Raw genomic sequence first — 22700 nt, forward strand, 5'->3', positions numbered from 1 at the left:
AGGGTCTCAGATCAGAGGCACCTGATGCTCGTTTCGCAAAGGTGTTTTCCTTGCTACAGGGCCTATCTATAGCTATGGCGGTGGATCGGCTGGCTCCGGTGTCTCTCCGCTACTCTGCGAGAAAGACACCCTCAGCCCCGTGGTTTTCGGAGTCTCAGAGTGCTAAGGCAGGGTTGCAGGAGGCAGGAAAGATTGTGGAGGGCAAGTGGAGGCTACCAAGAGAGGGAAAAACATAAACTCCTCCTTAAGTGATACAAGGCTCAGGTGATCAAGGAAAAACAGGAGTATTTTTCCAAGCTTACCTCTGCTCTCACCTCCCCTAGAGATCTTTTTAAAATTGCAGACTCCCTTTGCACCCTACAAATACCTGATCCCATCCCTAGCTCCCAGGCTCTCTGTGATAATATAGCACAATTCTTTCATTCCAAGATAGCCGATATCTACTCGGTCCTTGCCTTGCAGAGAGCAGTGCTGAGCCCGCCCCCGCCGGCTGTTTCTACCGGAGGAGAGGGTAGCAGAGTCTTGTCGGCGCACCTGTTCCATTTCCCTCCGCTCTCTCTGCAACAGCTCGATGTGCTGCTGAATAAGACTAGGTCAGGATCCCCCTTGGATCCTTGCCCTCTTAAAATCCTCAAGGAATGTCGGCAAACGCTTCTCCCTCCGCTTCTGACCGTTATGAATAAAGCAATACAGGAGGGTATTTTTCCTGCTCTGTGGAAAAGTGCTGTTGTGAAGCCCCTCCTTAAAAAGCCGACTTTAGATCCGGAAATTCTCAAAAATTTCCGGCCTATTTCCTTGCTTCCCGCTCCTGCGAAGATGCTTGAAACGCATCTTAATGAACATCTTACGGCTTTCTTAGACAGCTCGGGCTGTCTTGACCAGTCCCAACATGGCTTCCGGAGACACCATAGCACGGAATCAGCCCTCACGGTAGTGCTCAACAACATCCGCACGGAGGTTGATTCAGGCCACACCACCCTTCTGATCCTGTTGGATCTGACAGCCGCTTTCGACACCCTATCTCCCTTGGTTCTGATATCTCGCCTTAGGGAGATAGGGGTGGAAGGTCTGGCTCTGAGCCTCCTGGCTTCCTTTTTAAATCAGAGGGTACAGAGGGTCAAAATGGGTGAATTTCTACACCCCTACCTGTGCAATGTGGGGTCCCGCAGGGGTCGGCTTTAAGCCCTACCCTTTTTAACATCTATGTGACCCCACTTGCCAGGTTAATAAGATCTTTTGGGTTGGAAGTGGTGTCATATGCAGATGACACCCAGATCATGGTGTCCCTCTCCCACTCTGTCAGCTCCCCTGTTCTTAGGTTTAGGAACTGCATGCAGGCAGTCTCTCAGTGGATGATCATCAATTCACTAAAACTTAACGGGGAAAAAACCGAGGTCCTCATCTTTGGCAGAAATAGGGACATCTGGTCTTCGGAGTGGTGGCCTCCCTCCTTGGGACTATGTCCCACACCTACGGTCCTGGCCCGTAATCTAGGGGTGATGATTGATCCTGTGCTCTCTATGTCTCAACAGGTCAATAGGACTGTTTCCACCTGCTGGGGTATTATCAAAACCCTTAAGAAGATCAGACACTATTTGGCGCCGCAGGCCCGCAAGCAGATCGTGGTTGCACTGGTCGCTTCACGGCTGGACTACTGCAACGCCCTCTACTCTGGTATCAACAAGAGCCTTGTGCGGTGTTTACAAATAGCCCAAAATGCGGCAGCCAAATTCGTGCTGGACGCTCCCAGGACTGCGTCGGCCACCGCTGCTAGAAAGAGTCTTCATTGGTTACCTATCCAAGATAGGATTGCTTTTAAGATCCTCTGCATGACCTTTGGGGCCCTGACTGGCAGCGGGGCAGAAGGAGTGAAGGATTTGCTGGCTCCTTATGTCCTGAGCAGGAACCTGCGTTCCCAGGGAAGGAATCTTCTCTCAGTTCCCCGCTTTCAAAAAGATAAATGGGGAGGGAGAGCCTTTTCGTCACTAGCACCTAAACTGTGGAATTCTTGCCCCACTGAAATCAAATCCCAGCAGAATCTCCCTATGTTCCGAAAGGCATTAAAGACGTGGCTCTTTGCCAAGGTCTACCCGCAGGAGTGGTTTTGGTCTATATTTATCTTTTTTGTTAGGCGCCTTGATGCCTTCGGGTTTAGTTGCGCGATATAAATTTTTATTCATTCATTCATTCCCCCAGTCTGCAGCGTAAACTGGCTTCATGAGATTCCGGCGGAGCACTGGAATCTTGAAATGCTAATGGCCCTTTTGTTATGCGCAGGTGTGTACTTGCACGTAGTTAGCTGCCCATCCCAAGTCCTGCCTTCAGCTTCCTCTCTAGGCAGATAATATTAAAATATCCAATAGCGGACTGTGGAAAGGGCTTTATCTACACTCTATGGAGCAACAATCATTTGCAATGCAATAGGTCTCGCATTTGCGAGAGTTTAAGCTACTAGCATTGCAAATAACAATGCCTTTTATTTGTTTTAAAAACCAAAACATAAATAAGACATTGTAATTTACAATGCGGATAGCTCGAACTCACGTAAATGCGAGACCTGTTGCATTGTAAATGCTTGTTCGATAATAGCACTGCCCAGACAGAGTAAGGAAGCCGGGGAGAACGCATAATTTACATTGAGAGCTATGTGCATGAACAAAGCATTTCTTATTTGATAGTAATTTAACTGTTTTTCTGTTTATTATCTTATCATGATTTTATTGTGTTATCTGAAATTCGTATTGCAATGGTTTTAAGTAACTATGCGAATGTAATACAATTCAAATTCAATCCATACCCCCACACAGGTTATACAATGTAGTGTTCGGTTACTGGTAGCTTACGGCGGGCGTTTTGTTATGTTCTGCTGTGTAGGCGACGGTCTCTTTTTCGTGGTTATTCAAACTGTTTGCATATTGAAATTAGGAATATGTCACAGTTATAAACTGAGCTGTCAATACCACGTGTGTTCAGATTTGCACATTAGAAGCAGAGGCGAGGCCGCCAACTTTCAGTGTGCGCTGTGTGTCAGACAATGCCCTCGAGTCGTTAACTACCAGGCGTTCACGGCAAACAGGCAGCAGTTTAACCTGTATCTGTCGCTGCTCTTGCACGCTTTCATTCCCCTCCAGAACTCTCAGTGAAGCACAGGGTGCCCAGAAGCCCATCCCGCTTACAGTGAGAACACAGCACTGTATGATAATATTTCATGTGGTGATTAGCATATTACATGTACGGAAAATGGATTGCACAGTGTGGAAAATGCTGTTTTATTGAAATGTGCACTCTGTGGTTAAAAGGCCTATCCACCCTTCGGCGCCTCCGTCTGTCCTCATATACCCGTCTATCTACCCATCTTACGGTATATTCACCCTGTCAGTCCATCGATCTGCCCGTCTAGTAATGTACCTGCCTATCGGTCTCTGCCTTTCTGTCGGTCGGTTTACTTATCTACGTATTATTTCATACCCGCTCCCTCCTCCGCCAAATATTAGATCAACATTGCAACAACAACTTGACAAAACATGCGGTCGAACAATTTAGCTTTAAATCCCCCGATGCCACAGTTCGCCTTAATCAACAGTCAGACAAAGGGAATCCTGTCAACAGAGCTCTGTGGAGTTTTTATCGACCGATAAGGCTGGTGAATATCCCAGCTGCACAGCGGGATGCCCGTCACTGCTTCTTGTCGTGCACAGTGTGGGGTGCGAGGGCTGCTCATCGGACGGTAACTAACCAGGAAGCCGAAGGGGTGACTGGGACCGGGAGCTAAAGGTAATGCTGCAGGCTGATTACCTGCTGATGGGAGGAGAGCCTTCGGAAATCAGTACTTGCCAATAACATTTCGTAAACTGTACTTTCAATTCGTACTTACCATTACCTCTGGCCTTCCCATCAGGGTATGAATATATCCTCTTCCCCTTCAAGAAAATACAGTAAAACAACTGTGCATCGCTCTACAAGTGTTGACTGCATATCCGCCAATTGTGCGCGTTATTGTTTTCACTGAACCTAAATAAAATGTCTCTGAGGTTTGCCCAAAACCCTTAATCTGCTGTCCCAGAGGTCTCATTTACAAGAGTTTGACCTATTGGCATTGTCAATGACAATGCCTTTTATTTATAGGTTAATTATCAAAACAGATACATAAAAGGCATTGTCATTTAAAATGCCAATAGCTTAAACTCTCCCAAATGCGAGATCTATTGCATTGCAAATGCTTGTCTTACTAAGCTGTTGTTGAAATGCTTGCTCTTTGTGATTTTATATAATAAATTGAAGGAATATAAGCATAATCCTCCCCTCCTGTCCTGACACAGAATCTGCATTTACACAGTCTCTACCAGAAAGAGCATTACCAAAGGTAAGTAACTTCTTCATTAGAATCATCTGCATATTTTCAAGTGCACTACAAACTTTGTATCTGAAAATGCACACTTGTGTATGTTTAGAATGCTTTGCATAAAGTCAATGCTCTTATGAAGCAATGTTTGAGGAATCTTCAAACATGTATGAGCATTCGCATTTGTAATATTAAGCATTTGGGTTATGATCAAGATTTAACCATATGCACACTGCCATGTTTAGATGAATCCACTGTCTAAATAAAGAGATGATCGTGTACTAAATTTGGATGCGCTTAAATAAAACCTTGAATGATCATATGTCCAGTCTGTGACGTGTATTATTGGATGACCGATCCAGTCAGAAAGAAAATTGGGGTGCACATACCTCGTCTCCATGCACACTTGTATTTGAGACATGCCTCACTTTATTTCCATGTTGCAGTTCATAATATTCTTTTTCATTTATACATTTTCACAATCTTTTTTATAATTCAGATAACCAAGGAAAACGTTTATTTTTGACTTTCGAACAATGTGCATCAAACTGCATTTCAGTGCACCGTGTCTTCAACCAAAAGCAGGAAGAATCAATCAGTCTTACTAAATGTGTAGTGTTCGAGCAGAACCACTCTTGTGACCAAAACCATTAGGGCTTCTCCCGCCCAAATCTTAGTCAGATGATCCGTTGATCATCAGAACTGCGTTTGCTGCTGCACAGTTCTCAGACGTTTTCATATTGGCCGTCTTTTTTCGGCAGTTCTTTTTCGGTGTTATATCATGTATTTTCCTCAACAATTTCCTCTGAGAGGACTGGCCTTAGAGGTTCTCTTGTTCAAACACAGCACAATATGTCTTTTATTTCAAGGAGCCCCCTAGGTTAACTTCATCAAGTTTTGCAGCCCCTCTTGCTTCACACTGTGCAAGTTTTCTACTTCTGTCGCTGCCCCTTGGTACCGGAAGTATTGGCTGTCAAATTAAAAAAATGATTCGATTAAGAGGGTGCCTTTCCTGTGTAACATGAATTACTATAGGTTTACTTTGATCTGTAGTCCTATTTTTGACCAATGCTCGTTCCACTCTACTTTAGCTGCACATTCTGTCTCATCAATATAATAAAGGTTACATGGGTAATGTATCGCATATATACCTTACTGTATTACAAGTCCTAAACTTAATATTTTTCCTCATGTAGGGGAAATGACCGTTTGCATTAATTTCTTATGCAATCAATGTAATTGCCGGCTACGTGTATTGGGTGGAAATAGTCCAACATTTGCCAGTCCCATACCCTACATAGATTGACGTTGAGTGTTCTCGGTCAGTTCTTCAGTCCTGGCTAACATTACTCCTCTCTTCTCATGCAGGTGACGGAACATGTGTCGGTGCAGGTTGGCCAACTTAACAACAATATGTCTGCATCTACAGCTGAAAACCTGTACCGACTCTACCTCAGCCTAAAGGAACTCTGTCAGCTCCAGGGCAACCTGACCAATAGGTAAACTCGCTGGGGAGTATTCTGGGCATCACAGTCAGGTTAACTCATGGTGCTGTGCTGCCCTCAGTTCACAAGCACTGTCGGTACATTGTCTCAGTGTCTGATTATATCCTCTGAAAGAGTTAACAAGCATTGGCATAGCCAATAGGTCTCGCCTTTGGGACCTTATAAGTGTTTAGCTATGCAACAGTTGCATAGCTAAATACTTATAAGGTCCCAAAAGCGAGACCTATTGGCTATGCCAAGCGGTCGTGCAGCCGCTAAAGTGAAAGTAATCGCGGTCAAGCGGGGCCCGCGCGCACATGCACTGTAGCTCTAGGCTGGCCTGGTAGCACTTTTTGGAGCCCTCTCAATAAGTCTCGCCAGACCAGCGCATGCGCTGGGTCAGGCGAGACCTAAAAACTGAAATTGGAGCATGTTTTTGCGTGCATATGTGGACTGGTCTTCACGGAAATCATCGGACTTTGCCTCAGGCTGGTCCCAGCGAAAGTGATGAAGACATAGGGCAGAGTCACTTACATGTCAGGTTAGCTTCGCTTTGACTTCATCTTGACCTCCGATTGATGTTATGGTGACTTCACCTTCATACCACTGTGGCTTCTGTTGTTTATCTCACATTTAACTCCAGAGCCAGGAAGGAAGGACCCACACCTGGAGGCCCAGAGCCTAATTTGGTATATGGAAATGGGAGGAGAACAACACATTTTGACATTGAATTGATTTGTTTTTTTAGCAATTCACCAGACAAACTTTAACTTCAGTGCAACCATCACATTTGGAAAAGATTGACTTAAAGGGGAGCAATGTTTATTTTTAAATGGCTTGTTATTATCTCAATATTTTGTCAAATCTAATATTTTTTCAATTATAATATAATTCATTATCTGTTTTCCCAGGGATGCTCAATTCGTCATTTCCAATTACCACACCTGGTTCAGGTCTGCTCTGCCCTGCTGGCTCCAGAAAGCCTACACGACAGCCCAGGAAAGGGTTCAGCGGGCTATTCACATGGACCAGGTATGTTTTAGGATCAAATGTTCTTGTTGTGGATAATGTTTTCAATTTTGGGGTTTTAGACGGAAGGACCCGGAAAAAGGAGCTTGGTCTAGATACAGTAGCCATTACTTGTCAACCGACTATCAGTGGAAATGAAGCCTGGCATGAGGGAGTACTCTGTTTCTCTGTCTCTCCTTCCTATCTATGTTTGGGAAATGCTTGCACCTCAGGCAGTATTCTCTTGTCCTGTCCTGCTTACTATGCAGGTATTCCCAACCAGACATGGAAAAGCCATGAATTCATATAAGAGTAATTTTCCCACCATGACTGTAATTTTTCTTGGTTTTCATATGCTGACAAGAGTTTTTCTTTGCTGACTTGATTCCAGCTGAAGCCTGTTGCTGAGCTCCGCAAACACAGCTCTTCTACCGTTGACTTGTCAACTTGCTACACCCAGATTGTTAAAACCTGGCAGCAGCTGGACTGGCCGGATCCTGAGGAGTCTTTTATGATCATTGTGAAGTTTACAGAGGTGAGATCCCACAAGTGGAGGGTGGTAAACGGCCCAGCCATTCTCATTTCTACATCCTGTCAGATCACGCTTTCATCTCCACCATAACCTCCACACATTATGATTATAACGATGGGTGTGCAAACTTCTCATTGTGCAAGGAAAGTTTTGTGAGATTACCAATTATTTTCCTTTGCACCATTTGCAAAGATTCTCGTGTCTCCTTTGACTTGGCCCACACTTAAACAGTGTGGGTGTGACATTTTCTTGTGAGTGTTAGTATTGCAGTGAAACTGGATATAATGTTTTCTCAAAGATTTGCTTGAAACACAGACTGTACACCACGCTTGATATGATATCCTTGAAACTTTGAAACTGGTTAGATGACTGACACTCACAAGGCAAGGTATACAGGCTAAGTTACCTCTCTTAATTAAAACCTGTTCTGTGAAAAATTCACAAAGGTTGCAAAAAAAATCTTTGGTCAAAATCAAAGACTGGCACTTCCTGTGAGCAATGTCAATGTGAGCAAGGAAACATGGCTGAAGCTACTTAATGATATGTTAAAGCAATTTGTAGTATTCTACAATTGAAAATATGGGTGTTGTCGGTATAGGTGAAAAAACACACCCACCCCAAAACTTGATATCAGTTGGGCCAGTGGTCTGCCACAAATGGTGAAAAACAAAATATCGGCTGGTAATGGCCCAGAGGTGAAAACAGTCTCAAATGTGCAGAAGCTGTAACAATCTGAAAAAGTGGGGAAAATCCACTCAAGAACTCTCTTTTTATTCCAAACCTCTTCCAGGAACCACAGCAGAATGCCATGGTCTGCAGTGTTGAACTCCACAGAGAGGTATAAACGGATGCTGGTGTCGCTCATCAATCAAAGCTTACAGACCTAGTTCCTGTTTCTTATCTCATCTAAAGCCAGCTTGGCTTACTTCGTTCTTATGTTTGAAGATGGCCTGTAGTTTTAATGTCAATAGACTTTCCAGTTAAACATGGTCAAAATTCCTTTTGTTCCAAACATCCACCACTCAAACGAGAGTCTCACCTAAGTAAATAAAATTGATGCATGCATGTGGTATTTGTCTAGTGCAGGTCTAGCCAAAAGTCAGTGGTCAAAGACCTAATCAACAAGTGATTGGCGAGAATGCTAGTCTGTAGGGGAAGTGGACTGTTTATGCGTTGTGATTCTTAAAAGAAGCCTGTTTTCAGCTCCCTCCTTATTATGAGCATTGTTTGGACACTCTTGATGGATCCAGGACTGTCATTTCAGATCCTGGCTGCATAGATGCCTGTTCCCTTATTTTTTTAATTTTTTGCAAATTGTTGAATTTAGGATGCCAATATCTTCACAGTTCAGGAGATCCCATAGTTTGTGTTCACAGGTTACAGTGAAGACATAAACCAATTAAGGCCAAAAAAAGATGGATGGGAATGTAACCGAAGCAATTGTCAGTTGTGGAGACTTCTCAAGTGTTCTACCTTTCACCTTTGTTTTTCCAGTGTCATGCCCAAAGTGCGACTTGTGTCCCATTCTTGCTGTGCCACAGGACTCTAACTGCACCTTATTGATGATGCCCAACAAGATTGAAACTGTTATCGGTTGCTTGTGTTAACAGTTTAAAGGGAGTATTACCTGGCAATTCAGATTATACTGTTTATATTGCAGTAGGACCAAGAAGTGACATAGTCAGCAAGAAATGTGATGGACAGGAATGTGGCCAAATGATTGCTAGTGGCTGCGATTTTTGTCTTTTCAAACATTGCAACCATCGCATCCAGCACCTTTTTCTCTTTTTTTTTTTCAAAATTATTTCTGACCAAGAATATACCATGTTAAAAGGGTTCTACATAAGTAAAACACATTTAAGATGCCATAGTCTGAGTCTAGTTCCAGGAGCGTGACTAGAGATCCCAAGCATAAACCTGTTAAGGATCCATCTGATATCCCAGTTTGTCCAATGATGGCAGATGTATCTATGGACCACTACCTTCTGTGCTGACTGGAGATACTAAACTTCAGGGGCCTAATAACAAAACTATTGGCATATTAATGGGCCCTCCCATTGTGATTGGCATGTCCTCTGGGTTTCAGACTTCACATCAGACTCTACAGGAAATTGAACTTTAGGGTTACAGTCTAACTCTCACTTCCAAAAGAAATATTTCTTGGACCATTAGGGCTAGAATGTTGTTTCATATGTTTATGAAATCACAGAAATAAAACAGTGCAGGGGTGAGGAGGAAAGACCATCATATAAATCTGGGGCTTGAAGAGACAGATCTGCCATTTCATGGGTGGGGGACGGTGCAGACCCACAAAACTAAAATCAGCTCCATGACCCAAGCAATGAACTTGAGTTTCTTGGATGACTGTGGCTTGTGGCATTACAAGGATCCTGTCGTCATTTGTAGCTTGGTCTGTTGAGGAAACATGCAGAGATATTTTTGGTTGACTGTGCTTTTGCAGGTTTTCTAGAAGGCAGTGGTTGGCTTCTCACCAAGCTAGTCAGTTCAGCTCCCTTTCTTTGGGCCAGTCACAGCATCAAGTTTTTTCAGGACCCAGGATGTGTCCAACTCCCTTCAGGGAATCTGCAAGGACCTGCCTCACAAATATTTCTCACTGTTCATTGCAAAGTCCCCTTAAATTCCAATGAAATACATGTTACTGACTCAAGAGGACCAGACATGCAAGCTGTATGGGTTGGACTACCAAAGTGTTGCCTTCTCCATTGCAAGTTCTTCTTCCACTTGTCTGTACATCTTGTCCCTTTATCCTGTTACCACAGGCTCTGGTGCAGCTGGAAGAGCCAGGTCCAAACATGGTCAAGGTTTTTTTTTTTACTTCCTACACATCTTGCCCACACTGTTAATGGTTTTTGCTGTGGATAAAATATATTTTTAAAAATGCAAAGTGGAAATGTCATAATTGTATATATTCCTCCCCTGAGTAATTCCTTGGTGGGGGCACTGTTGAGAGCAATTACAAAGTTCAGTCTCTTCGATGAACCGTAACAGATTTGCCCTCCTAGATTGGGTAATATTTGTATAGAGGCAAGATGGCGTGTGATTAGCTGCTCCGCCTCCGCTAGCTCCCCCGGATGGGTCGATGCAATGGTCAGCGGCTGGCTGGACTTGCTGGCCTGAGCTTGAGCACAGCGTCGGAGACGGTGGATGCACTCCTCCTGCTGCTCCTGATTTGTCCTGCGGTTAACGGAGCGAGGCTCACGCCGTAAGGAAATCCTGCAGGCGCGGAAAAAAGTGGACGGAATAATGGCTTCACGAGGCATTAAAACGCTGAAACCACGTACCACAGCGGGCGCGGCCAGCACGGTAGGCGCCACGGTGGGTGGCTCTACACCCTCGATATCGGCAAGTCTGAAGGTGCCAAGCGGTAGTTTTGGGGACGGTAAAACAGCGTGCCAGAGGAGCAAAGGAGTCTGGAGTTAAGAAAGCACCAGTGAAGCCGGGACAGCAGCCAGAAGAGGACCCAGCACAGCCCACCCTTGTTTCCATGTTTAATAGCCACTCCGCAGCAGACACTGTAAGTAAGGGGGAAACATTTATGAAGTTACAGTTACAGATAACTCCTGGATCGGATGAGAATGTGTATGGGGGAGAGCTGGACTCCTCAGAAAACGGTCTGAAGAATGGTGTACTTGATCTACCCCCCGGAAATGCGTCGCTGGGTCTTGAGAAGGGTCTGGGTGTTAATCTGGGGGGGATAAGCGGCCACTATGACGCGCTAAACCCAAGGAAGGAAAATGAAGGAAAGGCTGTTACTCCAGAGAGTGAAAAATTGCTAGCAAGGAGAGACCTGGGCAGATTAGGGCAGCAGACCCAAGAAGAGCTCTTGCCTGAAGGGACTGGGGAGAAATTATTTTCTCTAACCGATGAATCGGACCCCTCTGGGAAAGATGACATTTCCTCGAATAGCAGTGATGGGGCCCTGGAAACGGATGATTCATCATCGGAAGACTCACTGCAAGCTACCCAGAGGAAAAAGAGTACAGGCGGAAGCGAAAGGAAAGAAAGTCAGAGGCTTCAAGGGGGAAGACAACTGAAATGGGACTATTCGGACACGCATCCAGTTCCAGCGGAGGAAATGCGGGAAGGTGTGAAAGAAGGGGTAGAACCATCACTAACAATGATATTATGTTCCATTCAGCAGATGCAGGAGGAAGTAAGGCCGGATGGCCGCAGGGCTAGGATCGCTAATGAGAAGGTACAAGCCGGTATCAGGAATATAAGAAATGCGGGGATTTTTCTGAAAGGCTGACCATGGTTGAAACTCGGACCGAGGCCCTAGAAACTGAAGTTGAGGCATAAAAAGAACAGAATATTGGACAGAGTGGAACCCTTCCGGATGTTATGCGTAAGCTCGAGGAGCAGGAAAATAGGCAGCGGAGGATTAACCTGCGCTTCCTAGGGGTTCCATAGGGGGTGGAAGGGAACAATCCGAGGCTGTACATCGTGAATCTTTTGAAAAATACTTTCCCGGAGCAAGTAAAGCTGGACTGGAATGATGAGATTCAAAGAGCCCACAGAGTGCCCATAACGATGGGGAGACAACCCTAAGAGCGATCAAGGGCGTTCTTAGTGTTCTTCGGTAATTTTCTGCTGCGCCAACTTGTGTACGATCAAGCCCGACCAAATTCCCCAAAGCCGTATGAAGGTGTCTCCTTTTTTGCTAAACCGGACTTTGCCCACACGACTGTGGAACGACGGTGTAGAATGAGACAATTGATAGCACCTCTACAGAAGGCAGGGGCTGAGGTGTTTTTACAGAATCTGGCTAGGCTGAAAGTGAAATTTAGGGGTACTACACAGGTGTTTTCTTCGGAAATTTTGGCACAGGAGTATTTAAATGAGATTATTAAATCAGGGAGAGGAACAGAGATCGCGAAGGTGTGAGATTAGTAGGATTTGAGGCTATGATTGAAAAGAGAAACGAAAATGAAATGCTGCACATATGTTTTCATATCTTTTTCATCTGGGAGGGGCTGGCGGGGCAGCCTATTAGACGCACATCATTCAGGCTCTGCCTGATTGCCTAGGTTTGGGGGATGGGTGGGGGGATGGTTCTGGGTGGGAGGAAGGGAGCAGCTGGGAGGGTGGAGGGAATGGTAGGGAAGGATATAAGAGGGATGGAGAATGGGCACATTGGACAAGGATGACACAGGTTAATTATGGAAGGATGACAAATTAAATAAATGAGTTTTTATTGCTGGGTTCGACATTTTTGGTAAGGATGAATAAGCTAAGAATTGGATCAATTAATATCTGTGGACTTAATGATATTAAGAAAAGGCAAATGGTTTCCCAAGGGTTGAGACTACTTCAGGCTGACATTGTGTGTTTACAAGAGACCCATGTGGATGGGAGCCAGAAAGATCTCCTGAAACAGCTGGGCTACAGGGTGATGGGGGCTACGTCGCAGGGAGCACGGACCCGGGGGGTCGCAATATTAGCTCGCAATAACAATTATCAGTTTTCCTCCATAAAGGTAGATACAGCAGGGCGTTGGGTTATTGCTAACTGTAACCTCCCTGGATCTTTTAAATTTACGCTATGCTCCCTGTATGGGAGTAATGTGGACGATCCGGCATTATTAGGGTGGGTATCAAATGAACTGGCACATTGGGAATTGCCAATTGTGGTATGTGGAGATTTTAATATTAATCTTCGAAGCGAATGGAAAGTAGGGGAGCCATAAGTTGGGAAAAAAACCTAAGGTTTATCAGTCCTTATGTAATTTGTGTTTGGAGCATGGGCTGGGTGATGTTTGGGGGGGGTTAAGACCGGTAAGACCACGGGTATACATACTACTCTGCGCCCCACCAGAAACATGTAAGACTAGACTATTTTTTTGCCTCATCTACAATTATACAGAAAAGTGTCATTTATATAGCTCCCGGATACCTCTCAGACCATAATCCACTGATCCTGGAGATACAGGGAATAGGGGTCCAGGAGAAGTTACGTTCATCATGGACGTTCGAAAGAGCACTACTGGTAGATGAGGTATATTTGGATCACATGAGAAAGTGGATCCCAGAGTTCTTGGAAAAGAATCTTGGGTCTGCCCCCCAGAATATAGTATGGGACACATTAAAAGCAGGGGTACGAGGGGAAACCATGCAATTTACAATGAGGAAAAATAAAATAGAGAAAGCTGAGCTTCAGAATCCCCAGATTGGATTGGCACAAGCCGAATATAATCTAATTAAGTGTATACAACAGAAGGAAGGAATAGAAACAGCCAGCCTCGGGGTAGCATTAAGTAAAACCTTAATAGGGGAAAAATTGTTTAAAAAAAGCAGTTGCTAAGGCATTAGTCCGCCACTTAGAAATGTATGAATGGAGCGAAAGGGTGGGTCATCTCCTTGCTGTAAGAACTAGGCAGGAAGCTACACGAAATGAAATTCAGGGAATTAAGGACCCCATAGAGGGACTGACAACCGAGGCCGGAGGAATCCGGAAGGCCTTCTCAGCTTTTTATCAGACTCTCTACACAGAAGACTTCGTTGGGGGGTCACAGAGGCTGGAACAGATTGAGCAATATTTTTCTCATCCGGCTAAATTTCTCTTGATGGGAGAAGATAGGGATCATTTAGACCGACCGCTTGATGGGGAAGAAATAATAAATGCTCTCTCCAGTTTACCAAAGGGGAAATCAACGGGGCCAGATTTGATCCCTACTGAATTTTTTAAGGTCTTCTATATGCAATTGAGAGAAGTTATTCAGACTCTGTTTGCACAAATTATAGAGGGGGCCGAGCCACCCGCCTCCTGGGGGATGGCAAAGATTGTAATCTTCCCGAAAAAAAATAAACCCATGGAAGAGCTAGGATCCTACCGGCCAATCACCCTTATTAATGGGGACATGAAGATTTGCTCTAAAACCTTGTGTTGCCGCTTGGCACCACTGATCCAGAAGATTGTGTCCCTTAGTCAACACAGGTTTGTCCCCGGTAGAAGTACGGTTGATCACGTTCAGAAAATTATTACACTCTTCGACGTGAAACAGGTAGCAGGAGACCCTATGGCTGCAATATTTTTGGATGCTGAGAAGGCATTTGATAGGGTCTCCTGGCAATTCCTGTGGACTACTATGGCCTGGAAAGGGATTGGGGAGCAGTTTATTCGGGCAGTGAAAGCCTTGTATAAGGATCCGAAGGCTAGTGTAGAGGTGAACGGGGGATTGACTGAGACATTCAAAATAACAAGAGGTACAAGACAGGGGTGCCCCTGCTCCCCATTATTGTTTGCCATATACATTGACCCCTTTCTGGAACATCTGGAACATTCACCGAAAATTCCTCCCCTCTTCGACACTGGGCCTGTAGGAAAAGTTCTTGCATACGCTGATGATGTTGCATTAGTTACTACTCAACCTGACTCTGCTATGAAAGTAATTGAAATCGAGGCCCAAAAGTTTGGCGCAGTGTCTGGATATGCCCTGAATAGGGATAAAACACAAACCGTGGTTAATAAATTTGCCCCAAGCACTGATCACAGGGTAGTGAAAAACACAACTTATCTAGGAGTGTTGATAGATTCAGAGATTGAGGAGATAGTCAAAGAAAATCTCGAACAATGCGCAGTAGAGGTCAAAAAATCACTTAAGCGAATGGATAATTTACATCTAACCCTGATTGGCCGAGTTAATATAATAAAGATGATTTGTTTCCCCAAAGTCTTATACTTCTTAAGAACCATTCCATTGATTTTTTCGAATTATTGGTTTAAAAGATTTGAGAATATCTTTGCTCAATTTATATGGGCTTATACAAGACCCAGAAGGGCAACTACATTTTTATATTTATCTAAAGAACGTGGGGGCTTGGCATTACCCAATCTTAGAGTTTACTGGTGGTCCGCCTCTATTATGCATTATATACCTTTATTGAATGAGACCCCAGGTCCCGAAACTACTAGCAGGAGCTATTATATGTGTATGTAGACTCTTATGATGTAAGAGGGTGCCTTTGGCGCCAGACTAATTATGGGTACTATAAACGTGTGCGTTTCAAGACACTCCTGGCGGCTTTTAAGGTCTGGTCGGCAGTACGACGTTTGGTAGGTGTAGCTAAAGTAAGTTATTTTACACCTCTCGTCCAGAACACAGAGCTACCCGATATCTTTAAAGATCATTATTTCCAGAGATGGATAAAGTCTGGTATAACACATTTTGGATGCCTATTTACACTCGAAGGGTTAAAATCATTTGATGAATTAAAAGAAGAATTTACCTTATCTAATAGGGACTTTTTAAAATACCTACAAGTAAGGGATTTCCTGTCAAAAAAGGCAAGAGATGCACGTAAATATGAAAGATGCGAGCTAGTTGAGAGATTAAACCAACCTGAGGGGCTGAAGATTGGACAAGTGTATGGGTTATTAAATATCTATAAGAAAGACGACTTGGGGCAATGCTCAGTAAAGTGACAAGAGAAGTTGGGAATAACAGATGGAGAGTTTCGAGAAAGCTTTTCTAATACTTTAAGGGCTTTAATGCTCGCCAACCTCCAGGCACAATTCTATAAAACATGCTTTGAGTTGTACTATACGCCATATCGGATCTCCAAATGGGGAGAGGGGAAAGGTACTTACAGCCCAAGGTGTGCACTGCACAAAGCCGATCTGATACATAGGTTTGCCACCTGTCGGGAACTCATCCAGCTTATACTGGAAATAGAGACATTTCTGCAGGGAAAGTTACAGATACATGTGGGAATTACCCCTCCGGTAATAATGCTTGGAATACACAACCTGGGGGATGAAGATGGTGGGGCTTTGATCTGTATAGCTATGGCAGTTTATCGAATTGTCATAGCTTCGCTATGGCTAGACCCTAACCCACCAACCTTCCATCAGTGGCTACCTCGCTTATTGAAAGTTCACAGCCTTGATAAAGCTATTTATGACCAAAGGGGCATGAAGTCTAGAAAGAAAGGGGAGAAGATCTGGAAACACCTTTCGCTCTGGAGGGATCAAGCAGATAAATAGACCTCCTTAGATGAGGGTGAATTAAGGCACCTAATCTGCTGAGATCTTATTTTACGACAGTAAGCCGGCCGGTAGAATTGGGCGTATGGATGCATGGGGGAAGGTTTGTGATTAATTTTTTACCATTAGAAAAGCTAAAGGGTCGGATATCACTCTACTCGCTTGTTCTTAGTACCTGACACTTGTAATGTAGATGAGGAAAGGATATGCGCTGCTTCCCCCTGGTCAATACTGTAAAAAACGCTGATAAACTGCTATAAATTGCAATAAGACCAATAGAACTGTAAACAGATAGGGATTTTGCCTGTGAATTATTGTATTAGATAAGGGAAAGACTCCGGTTAAAGTTCCTGTCTAATGGATTGTTGAATGTGGAATTTTTGGAAGTTCCATTAGGTATTTCATTTTTGTGGCAGGTGGCTTTAGGGGGTAGGGTAGGGCTGGGGGGCAAAACTGTGTGAGCATTTTCTGATGTATCTGTTTTTGTGTATCCTTTGTTTTCTCACTCAATAAAAACTCTAAAAAAAAAAAAAAAAAAAAAAAAAAGATTGGGTAATATTTGGCATTCCTTGTTGCAGAACTGTTTCCACACTGTCTGGTTCCTTGAAGAACATTGATGGACAACAGTCTTCTAGTCATGTCGCAAATTTTCTGTTCGATTCAGTTCAGGGTTTTGACTAGGCCACTCAGTGACATTACCTCTCTTTCCTTACTTACTCCATTGTAACTTTGGCTGTGTGCTTCAGTTTATTGTCATCCTGGTAGGCGAGCTTCTGTCGTGGTACAGCTTTGTTGCAGAGGGCAGAAGGTTTTCTTCAAGGACATTTCTGTACTCTGGTATGTTCATATTCGCATCAATCCATGCAATTGCCCGAATTCCTGCCCTTGAAAAACATCGCTTCAAAATGATGCTGACACTGCCTTGCTTCTCAGTAGGCATGATGTTTGAATGTACTGCATTAGTATGGTTCCAAACATATAACTTTGCATATAGGTCAAAATGTTTCATTTTCGCACTGCCAGGCTACAAAATGTTTTTGACATATGACTACAGAATCTTCCGGGTCTTTACTTTCATACTTCAAACATGATTCACAATATGGTTTTTAGTACACCCTGATCAGTTTCCTCACTCCGTATTTTAGGTTGCAGAGACGACCTGAACTAGGACAGCGTCTCGGGGTGCTATACACCTTCCACTTGTTATTAATCATCTCAAGGGATATTCAAGGTAGTTGAGATTATATTATGCCTATTCCCTGATCTGTGCCTCTTTGGAGTTAGTTTGAAAACTCCTTGGTGCTCACGGTTGAGAGTACCCAGCACTGGCAGATTAACTTAACATTTAATGTGAAGGTGATTGGTTATACCTGAGCTAATTTAGGATTGCTTTTACAATTGACTGAACACTTATCCAACAAAGATATTTAAGTATTTTTATTTCTTTTTCTTTATTTGGTAAAATTTTCTGTAATATCTTTCACTTGAAAGTTGTGGAATACGATTTGTAGATACATGAAAAATAAACTATTTTCATGTTTTTTAGATCTAGGCTGTAAAGCAACAAAAGAAAGATCAGTCAGTCTAGTTATTGTGTTATCACTAATAGATGGTGCTGCCAAGCTCAGGCCTCAGATTAACCTCCACACACAGTGCCGAGTACAGGAAGCAAAATGAACGCACTCTTCTGGTAATGAAGGAACACTAGTCGGCCGGGCGGCAGGAGAATTGGTGAGTCGTGGTAATCTGTTTCTCAAAACCCTTGATTGCTTTTATTTTGAGACAAGGTTTTTAACTTCACATGTCACTGATTCCCCTTTATACCGTTTCCTGTTTCCACTCAGCATCAGAGGGATTTCTGTGCATGGGGATTATGAAGCTCATTACCTTGAATGAGATTGTACAGTAGATCTGTACAGACATCTTGCCAGTAGAAAGATAAGGGGAAACGCTCTACCATTGAACGAATGAATGATCACGCTGGTAAAGCCCACAGCCACCCAAAGACGCCCGCGGCACTAGAAATGCAAGGTACCAAGATTAGTTTCCACTGAGCTGCCCCATTTCCAACTGCCTGACGGCAGATTTTTCCATGCCTTAGTTGACAAATAGGTGAAAGAGCGGCATCCTCTTTTTAAAATTTTTGATTCTAGGCGTCTTAAAAAGGTGACCCCCCCCCCCCCCCCAGATGACCTCGGCGATCTTGAGGGACATTTCTATTTAGGCCCCGTATTATAATATACTCTGTGAGCCAAAACCAGAGCTTTAAAAAAGTATAGTTTTTTTTCCACTGGCAGGAAATTACGCTTTTTGAGGTGTGCAGATATAGGCATTCTGCATCATATGTTCAAGAACAGAAGGGTCACAGCATTCTGGACTATCTGTAAACGGGCGATGAAATATTTAGGAAGTCCTAGGTACAGCACATTGGCATAGTCCATCTTTGATGTAATTGGGGCATGGACTATGATTCTCCGGGTCTCATTTGGAAGAAGATCAAGTGCTTTCCTTAACAACATAAGAAGGTAAAAACAGGTGCTGGCTGCAGAAATAATTTGGGGGCAGACAGAAAGTTCACTATCAAATGTAACCCACAATTGTCTGGGCTAGAGAATGGCTTCGGAGGGTCGCTTAACTCCGTGGTCCACCAGTTGTTGCCCCAATCTTTCTTGATCTGGACCAAAATGCAAGATTTCAGTCTTATCTGAATTGCCCTTCAATCTGCTCTTATTCATCCAGTCACCCACCTGTACAAGACCTTTTTTAAAAGCTTGTTGGGTTGTACCGATATTTTTTCCCATACAGAGAATAAGTTGAGTGTTGTCTGCATGTGAGACGACTTGAATGGCGTCTTGATCTCTCATGCCTTTCTCCCCAAGGTGATATTGAAAATGTTCACCCTAACCACTTTATTTTGGGGTAGGAGATTGTGCGCTCTAGATCTCGAGGATGAATGTTTTCACAGACCTATTTGTCTCCCTGAGTTTTCCAGTTCAACGTTCTACCAGTTGCCAGTGTTTTTACGAAGGTGGTGGCAGCAGTGACTGTATTTATGAGGCTACATGCCAGCATGACTCCTTTTATCTAGTTGATTGTCTGGTAGGGCCCCTTATGCTCAGTCTGCCATTTAATCTCGTACTTTCACAACCCCTACATTGCACCTGTAGTAGTCCTTTTTGCTTCCAGACTAAGGTTGTTTCATAAGGGCATATCTGAACACTGGATGCAAGGGGCCCCATCCCCCATTACATGATTACACCTATTCAGGATACTGAGCAATACTCCATCCCATCAGCAGGCCTCAGAATGGTAGGTCCAGAAGGAGTAGAGTCATGTGACATTTTTCATTTTGTGGTCTATTCACAAGGTTATACACGAGAGCGTGTCTGCTTCATTGAGCGTCTCTTTGTAAGAATAAATATATATGTGTGTGTGTGTATATATATATATATATATATATATATATATATATATTCACTGAAAAAACCATAGGTTTCACACACGTTATAGTTAGGAATTAGCATTTAAAAAACCTTGGAAATTCACTGAAAAAACCATAGGTTTCAAACATGTTATAGTTAGCTGGACATTTTACTCGTAAAAAACCATTGAAATTCCCCCGTTATAGTTAGTGCAGGCAACTATAACTCACGCGACCGCAATCCTCTGCTGATGACATATGTGTCTTTATGAAAAACAAATATTTGCAATATATGTATAGCTAAAATTTAATGGAAGAAGACATGGGCAAATAAGTGTCTAAATACAGTATTAGCATCAGCAGAGGATTGCGGTCGCGTGAGTTATAGTTGCCTGCACTAACTATAACGGGGGAATTTCAATGGTTTTTTACGAGTAAAATGTCCAGCTAACTATAACATGTGTGAAACCTATGGTTTTTTTCAGTGAATTTCCAAGGTTTTTTAAATGCTAATTCCTAACTATAACGTGTGTGAAACCTATGGTTTTTTCAGTGAATTTGTACGGTTTTTTAAATGCTAAGTTACTTCACGCAGTTCGTTCCATGCGCGCACGGTGCGCTTCGCGCACCGTGCGCGCACAGTGAGCACGCGGTGCGCTTCGCGCACCGCGTGCCCACTTTACACAGTTAGTGCCGTGCACGTTACGCTTGATGGGCCATGTACGCACGATGCGCTTCGCACACCGTCCGCACACGGAGGACATATTATGCGCTTCGTTGTGAAAGGTTATCTTTTTTGCACACGGGGGGGGGGGGGAATGGTGGAAATGTTTTTTTTTTTTTAAATTTTTTTTACCGTATGCGTACGGTAAGCGTAATCGGCGTTTTTTCGAAAAAAAAAAAAAATTGAATTTTGGGCCTTGGGGGGTCTTTTGGCACACCCTAACCAAGGCTAGGTGGTTAGGAGCTGTCTAGCCTGCCCCTATTCATATTATCCAACTTTGTTTTTCCTCCCCACCTCAGAGTGCGAGAGAGAAAATGGCGGCCGACACTTCCTGGTTTCGACCGATTCGAATGTTTACTAAGATCTAACAGCCAATCAGAATCGCGCTCGCGCACGGCACCGTACGCGTACGGTAAGCTTACCGTAAGCGCACGGTAAGCGCACCGTAAGCTGCCACAGATATATATATTGATTTAAATGCTATTTTCTCAGGAACTACTGAACAGATTTACACCAGACCTACAAAAGGCACTTCCTTGACCTGTAGACTGCCAAATTTCAAGTAACTCTGTTCAGCCGTTCGGGCTGTAGCTGTGTCTAAAGGTCCTATGGAAAAATGCATGGAGAAAACGCGTTTTGGGACCCCCCTTTTTTCTCAGCCCCCGCTTGACGAATCCCCCCGAGACTTTCAGGGTAGGAGCGGAGCGTAGCGCCCCATTAGTTTTGAAAGTTTCGCGAGGATTCGTCGACCGGCGCCAAAGTTATTCAAAATAGAATGTTGCGGTTTTCCTATGGAAACAGGGTCCTAACTATAACTACCTACTGGCGACCGCCAGTAGGTAATATAAACAAAGTCCTGACCTCCCAAGTGCAACGCGGGGGGTTAAGTACAGGTACGGACCTCTAATCCATGCGCAATGCTGTCGTCCAAGTAAATACACCAGGCGGCTTCACGAATTCAAATCTGACGTTTTTATTTTCATTTCATTTCTGCCAGACAAGTGTCCGCCTCAGACGTGTTTCGATCGCCTCCGCGATCTTGATCACCTGACGCGCTGATGCCGGACCTTCTATTTAAAATCAACTTCATCCAATCACATTGCTCATTGATAATGGACATAAACAAAATGCTCATAAGTTCGAGTGTGTCATCCCAAAAACATTATGAACTAGTAACAGCATTAATGAATACCAGGCTGGAATATCAGTATCGATATAATTAATAAAAAATAATAAGCATAACATAGCAAACAGAATATCTGGCAAGTGCCCCTTGATGCTAAAATGTTGAGAATTGATTGAAGCCAGTAGTGAATGTGCTGAATCAATACATAATTCATTGGTACGATGTAATGGAAGATACACACTCCTGTTCGAAAGAAATATAGCAATTTGGTAAAGTCCAAGATAGAGAGAAGAAAAAAAGACGAAAGAAAGAGAGAGGGGGAGAAATGAAGAAAAAAGGGGAGGGGGGGGAGAAAGAGAAAAAAAGAGAAAGTACACATTAATTAATAGAGAGCATGAAAAGAATGGGGGAAAAAAATGAAAAGAAAGGAAGATGGAAAAGAAACTGAGCAGAAGAAACAAGAACGAATGTGCAAAGTGAAGTTGTGACTGCCAGTGACGAGGAAGGAACAGAAGTAGATGATACAGTGACTGAACAATACACTGCAAAGTCATATATAGTAAATCAAGTCACTTTGAAACAGAAATCACAAGAATTTACAAGAAATTGTGCAGATCCTCACTTGTGTTCATCCCATTAGGCATTTTGGTGTCAAGTAATAGAATGAAGGAGGATTCTAGCTGACGAAGTTGTTTCTCTCTATTGCCCCCACGGATTGAGGGGGGTACTGCCCCAATGACATAATATTTCAAGTCACAGATTTTATTTGCATGGATGGCTTTAAAGTGTCGAGCAACAGGATATGTGGGATCCGAGTTAACAATCGCACGCAGATGTTGCAAGATGCGATTGAAAACCGGTAACTTAGTGCTCCCCACATATTTAAGGTGACAAGTACATTCGAGCACATAAACCGCAAAATCCGTACGGCATGTGAAATGATGTTTGATTTGTACTGGAATGTTGCTGAATGCTGTGTGATATTCGGAAACATTAATTCCGAATTTGCATGCACGGCATGATGCACATTTAAAAAAGCCAGATCGTGACAACTAAGTGG

At 43.5% G+C, this 22700-nt stretch overlaps 1 protein-coding gene across 4 annotated transcripts in view; it reads left to right on the forward strand.

Moving 5' to 3' along the window:
• The window catches only part of UNC13D (unc-13 homolog D), a 697875-nt gene that overhangs the window by 459141 nt on the left and 216034 nt on the right, over positions 1 to 22700 (forward strand). For all 4 annotated transcript variants that reach the window (XM_085616967.1, XM_085616965.1, XM_085616968.1 and 1 more), the window contains exons 20-22: positions 5711 to 5841; positions 6738 to 6858; positions 7226 to 7369. In XM_085616967.1, coding sequence (XP_085473093.1) covers positions 5711 to 5841; positions 6738 to 6858; positions 7226 to 7369 — 396 coding nt within the window. The remainder of the gene's footprint in view (positions 1 to 5710; positions 5842 to 6737; positions 6859 to 7225; positions 7370 to 22700) is intronic.

Source organism: Triturus cristatus, chromosome 7, assembly GCF_964204655.1.
Source record: "Triturus cristatus chromosome 7, aTriCri1.1, whole genome shotgun sequence".
Classification (NCBI taxonomy): Eukaryota; Metazoa; Chordata; class Amphibia; order Caudata; family Salamandridae; genus Triturus; species Triturus cristatus.